This window comes from Oratosquilla oratoria, chromosome 33 (assembly GCF_046742065.1).
Source record: "Oratosquilla oratoria isolate Oo_2021 chromosome 33, ASM4674206v1, whole genome shotgun sequence".
Lineage (NCBI taxonomy): Eukaryota > Metazoa > Arthropoda > Malacostraca > Stomatopoda > Squillidae > Oratosquilla > Oratosquilla oratoria.
The window spans coordinates 6,903,299-6,909,298 of NC_134809.1; the positions used below are offsets into that span (position 1 = coordinate 6,903,299).

General features: G+C 36.8%; 1 protein-coding gene across 2 annotated transcripts in view; it reads right to left on the reverse strand.

Moving 5' to 3' along the window:
* Window positions 1–6,000, reverse strand: part of Phm (Peptidylglycine-alpha-hydroxylating monooxygenase) — a 79,699-nt gene that overhangs the window by 17,272 nt on the left and 56,427 nt on the right. For both annotated transcript variants that reach the window (XM_076172535.1, XM_076172536.1), the window contains exons 5-6: window positions 5,422–5,470; window positions 4,620–4,765 (exon numbers count right to left, since the gene is read on the reverse strand). In XM_076172535.1, coding sequence (XP_076028650.1) covers window positions 4,620–4,765; window positions 5,422–5,470 — 195 coding nt within the window. The remainder of the gene's footprint in view (window positions 1–4,619; window positions 4,766–5,421; window positions 5,471–6,000) is intronic.

A 6,000-nucleotide genomic window follows, 5' to 3' on the forward strand; every position in this document is an offset into this window, starting at 1 on the left:
AAGTGAACAATACAAAAAGATATGGATAAAAAGAGAAATGAATAAAGAGGAAAGAGAGGAAGAAAAGCAGAAAAGACTGGAAGCTAAGGCAAAAAACGAGAACAGAACGGAGTCAGAGAAAGAGAGATTCTATTGGAGAGTAGTGAACATGAAACTAAGGAAGTTCGACATACAAAAGAAAAACATAAGGGAAACAGAGAACACAATGGAAGTGGCAGAAAACTAAGAGTGTCTTACACAAATATAGATGGATTAATAACAGGATTGAATGAGCTGAATGATTATTTGAAAGAAAAAGAACCGGACATAATGGGAATTGTAGAAACAAAATTAAAAGGCCCACTACCACCCAACAGTGTAGGACATGATGCATACAATTATTGGATTAGAAACAGAGAGAAAAAGCAAGGGGGTGGAGTTATGTTCCTGACTAAGAAGGATATAAACGTGAAAGGTGTCATATATGGAAAGAATACAGTAGAGATGATTATGATAGAAGTGGAAGACAGAGATAAGAAGAGCAGAAAATTTGTGATCAATTATGTGCCTCCGAAAACAGCCTCATGGGAGGAGAGTGAATATAAAAGTATGTTAGAGGACACAAAGATAGCATTAACTAAAATAATGGAAGACGGAGGAAGAATAGTTATGATGGGCGACTTTAATTGCAAAGAAATCTGCTGGGAAGAAATGACAGTAAAGAGTGGTGATGACTCATGGGGAAATGCTCTACTTGAGATGATTACTGACCATTCAATGACACAATGGATACAAGAGAACACTAGGTATAGAAATGAAGAAGAACCATCGAGGCTAGACTTAATAATTACATCTGAACCTAGAATAGTGGACAAGATTGAATATAAAACACCAATAGGTAAAAGTGACCACATATTGATTGAACTGGAACTTAATGAAGAAAAATATATGAAAAGAAATGAACAATATAGAAAAGGAAGAATGATGTATGAAAAAACAAACTTTGATCAAATAAGAGAATTCTTCCAACAAGAAAACTGGGAAGAAATATACAAAGAAGAAACATCAGTGGAAGAGAAATGGAATATTTTGACAAAAATTTACAAAAAAGGAGTGGAAAAGTATGTCCCAAGACAAAAACAAGAAAAAGAATATGTAAAATGCTGGTACAACAAAAGTTGTAGGGAGTTAAAAGACAAAAGAGACAAAGCCTGGAACAGATGGAAAAAAGACAGAAGACCTGAAAAATGGAAAATATATACTGGTTATAGAAATGAATATGTACAAAAGTGCAGAGAGGAAAAAAGAAAATATGAAAAAGATGTTATAGAAAAGTGTAAAGATCAACCAAAACTATTCTACAGATTTGTAAACAATAAACTGAAAAACAAACAAGATTTGGAGAAATTAAGACAAGGAGGAGTTGAATACACTGAGGAAATGGAAATGGCAGAAATTATGAACAAACATTTTAAATCAGTGTTTACAAGGGAAAATATACAACCTGAAGAGATTGAGTGGAAAGAAAAAGTCCCCCCTATGGAAGAAATAGAAGTAACAAAGAATGAAATATTGACACACTTGGGTAATTTTGATGTCAGAAAATCGCATGGGCCAGATGAAATAGCAAACTGGATTCTGAAAGAATGCAGGAATGAACTGGCAGACAAAATACATAGCATAATAAGCAGTTCCTTAAAAGAAGGAAAAGTTCCAGAAGATTGGAAAAAAGCAAATATAGTACCTATATATAAAGGAGGAAATAAAGAAGAACCTACCAACTATAGACCAGTCTCTCTAACAAGTACAATAGCAAAAATTTGTGAAAGAATTATCAAAAGTAGATGGGTAAAATACTTGGAAAAAAACAACGTACTAAATCCAAGGCAATTTGGATTCAGACAAGGACGATCATGCGTCACCAATTTAATATGTTTCTATTCAAGGCTAATAGATATAATACAAGAAAGAGATGGATGGGCTGATTGTGCATTTCTAGACCTAAAAAAAGCTTTTGACAAAGTACCACATAAGAAGTTGCTTAAGAAATTAGAATATGAAGGAGGAATACAAGGTAAATTGCTAAATTGGATGGAAGACTTTTTGCAAGAAAGAAAAATGAGAGTAGTGATAAGAGATCAGCACTCAAAATGGAATGAAGTAATAAGCGGTGTCCCGCAGGGAACAGTTCTGGCCCCAATAATGTTTGCTATATATATTAATGATATGGATGAAGGAATTGAAAGCTATATGAGCTTCTTTGCAGATGATGCAAAACTACTGAAAAGAGTGAAAACTGAAGAAGATTGTGAATCACTACAGAGAGATCTAAATAAAGTACAAGAATGGAGTAGGAAGTGGGAGATGGAGTTCAATACAAAAAAGTGTAGTATAATGGAATTTGGAAAAAAGCAAAAACAGAATAACAGGATCATATAATTTGGGAGAAGAAGGAATAAAAAAAGTAGAAAATGAGAAGGACCTGGGAGTCATTGTTATGAATAATATGTCACCTGAGAAACATATAAATAAGATTTTTGGAGAAACTTATAATTTAATAAGAACAATCAAAGTGGCATTTACATACCTGGATGAAGAAATGGTGAGGAAAATCCTAATCACCCTGATAAGACCAAGATTGGAATATGCAGCAACGATATGGTCACCAAGTACAAAAAAATGTATAAAAAAACTTGAAAGAATACAAAGAGCAATCACAAAACTGGCACCAACACTCTCAAAACTATCATATGAAGAGAGACTACAAAAACTTAAACTACAGACACTAGAGCAAAGAAGAGAGAGAGGAGATTTGATAGCTATTTACAGAATCATGAAAGGCATAGAAATTACTGATAGAGAGAATCTGATAAAATGGGATGACAGAAATACAAGAGGACACGGAAAGAAAATAAAAAAAAGACAGCTATAGAAGAGATTTGAAAAAGAACAGCTTTCCTCACAGAGTAATAGACAGTTGGAACAAGTTAGATGAGAAAGTGGTGTGTGCAAAAACAATACATGAATTTAAAAATAGTTTAGATAAAATGAGATATGAAGACGGGACCCCACGAGCATAGCTCCCCTTCCCGTAAAATACAACTAGGTAAATACAACTAGGTAAATACACACACACACACACACACACACACACACACACACACACACACACACACACACACACACACACACACACACACACACACAAACTCAAAAAGGACAGTTACAGAAGAGATCTGAAAAAAGAAATGCTGTTTTCCACACACATTGGTGGATGTTTGGAACAAATTGGACGAAACAATAGTGTGTGCAAACAGGATACAAGAATTTAAGAACAAACTAGATGTTGCGAGATACAAAGACAGGTTACCACGAGCATAGCTCCCTTGCTCGTATAGTAAAACCAGGTTGATACACATACACACACACACACTTACACGTAAATACAGGTGCATAAACACATGCTGGAAACACACACGCACACACACACACACACACACACACACACACACACACACACACACACACACACACACACACACACACACACACACACACACACACACACACACACACACACACAAAAAGATAATAGAAATACAAGAGGACACGGAAAGAAAATCAAGAAAGACAGCTACAGAAGAGATGTGAAAAAGAACAGCTTTCCTCACAGAGTAATAGACAGTTGGAACAAGTTAGATGAGAGAGTGGTGTGTGCAAAAACAATACATGAATTTAAAAATAGTTTAGATAAAATGAGATATGAAGACGGGACACCACGAGCATAGCTCCCCTTCCCGTAAAATACAACTAGGTAAAATACACACACATGGCATTTCCACTCCAACTTCCTCTGGTTCTTGTTTAATCATGCTCATTCCACATCAAAGAGTTCCGACTGTGTTCCGCTTACATCAATCAATACAGCCAGTCGATATGCTGGTGATAACACTGACCCCATCTCCCGGCCATGAAAAGAACCTACACACTGGCTTTCGATGTGTTGTATGAGTTAAGTATATATTCTGGCTGTCGCCAGGTGATTTTATTCAACTGAAGATGAGCTCCTCCGCAGCGAAAATATGAAGACAGGAAAGTGATCCAGGTAAACGTACGAGTTGGCGTCGGGGAATGGTTAGGACAAGTATCAGAACATTTTTCTTTTGAACGTCCAGCATAATACAATAGTAGCATCATTGGCAGGTGGTAACCAGTCACGCAAGGAATAGTTCGTGTCCCAGTGGAAGAGCTAGTTACTCAAACTGTCGAAACTTCAGACATCAGATCATTACACCCACCGCTACTAGCGCGGTTGTCATCCCTTTAAACTCCGATGACAAGATGTCTTGTCATTTGGTCAAACAAAAAAAACAAAAAATCATAAAACACCAAAAATGTTTGATTAAACACCAGAAAAATATGACGTCAATCCTCGCGCGGTCAAGCCGCATCAGATGATATTCAGATGTACGGGCCGGCGCGAGGCCTACCATATCCGGTTTTTCGTATCTACACCACAAGCGGCTGACATGAGTTGAATGGGTTAATACTCAAGTGTCCTGGGATTGGCAAGAGAACACTCAGAGGACTGAGAACCCTTATCCACTTCGAGGAGACTTTCTTCTGCGTCTGTGACTTACCTAGGGCGTGTGTGTGGGTCCTGAAGGCGAAGGGGTGGATGACTTTGTCTTCGTTGAGCTCGCAGGCCGTTTCCAGGTATTCGACGCTCTGTGGGTTGATCCGCCCGCCCGTACCCATCAGGAGCACTCCCGCGCTCTTCGGCTGTCTGTCGAGTAGGAGAAGGAGCGTACGGATGAGAAAAATATTCAAGGTTAGATTTTTTTTTTTTTTTTGGTACGGTTAGAGTCTCTAAATCAAGATTAAGGCCGATGGAAAACACACACACACACACATACACCCAGCGTTAATCACAACAAAACTTTTCAACTGAAATGGTTAATCGAAATATTTTTAAACCTTTCAAGATCCACGGGTTCCTTTAAACTGAATTAAGTTTTGTGCTGTTTGCCAGAATAAAGTATTTAAAGTTCATCACAGAAAAAATATGGCAACTTGGGGGAGGGACGAAAACTGCCAAAGTTTTGTGATATACTTGTATGGTTCAACAAATTCAGAAAACATCTCAATTAGATATAGATTCTTTTTAAGACTTTAATCGTCTATTCAAACCTCTGTCGCCAGGTGATTTCATTCAGTTGAGGGTAACCTTCAAGGCGAGAGGTCGAACGTAAAATAACAAAATAACCTCGGGATCTTTTGATGGGTATCAATGACGACATTCACTAGCACATGACGTCATGTCGTTTACAGTATCCAGGATTATACTTTCCAGTAAAAAGGAAGGGGGAGGGGGAGGGGATGGATGGTTATGTGCAAACTGGCATGATAAGTGAAAAGGACAAATGGAAAAAGGAAACTCACTTTTTCTCGGTGTAGTACAGGAAAACGCCGGAATCGTCTTTGCTGCCATCTGTCGGAGCAAGAACGAAATTGTAGTGGCAGCAGTAGAAGTATAATTAGTACGTGTATATGTATACGTATATATATATATATATATATATATTTATATATGTTCATATATATATATATATATATTTATATATATATATATTTATACATATATATATATATACATATATGTGTGTGTGTGTGTGTGTGTGTGTGTGTATGTATCATATATGTATGTGAGCATGTATACTCGTATATGAATCATATGTATGCATGCATATATATGTATGTATGTATGTATAAACGTATATATGTATGTATGTATATGTACAGTATGTATGTAAGTATGTATCACACGTATGTGTGTATGTATGTATGTGTTTATGTATGTAAACATACCTGTGTGCGCGAAAAGAAGATTGAAAAGATACAGTCATGTGTGGGCAATTGACCTCGAGTCATTATATATAAACACTCCAATCAATAGACCCATTTCCGAATAGGTTTCTAATCCACTTTTCTCCTCTTCCTCCTCTTTGACCTCTTCCTGTT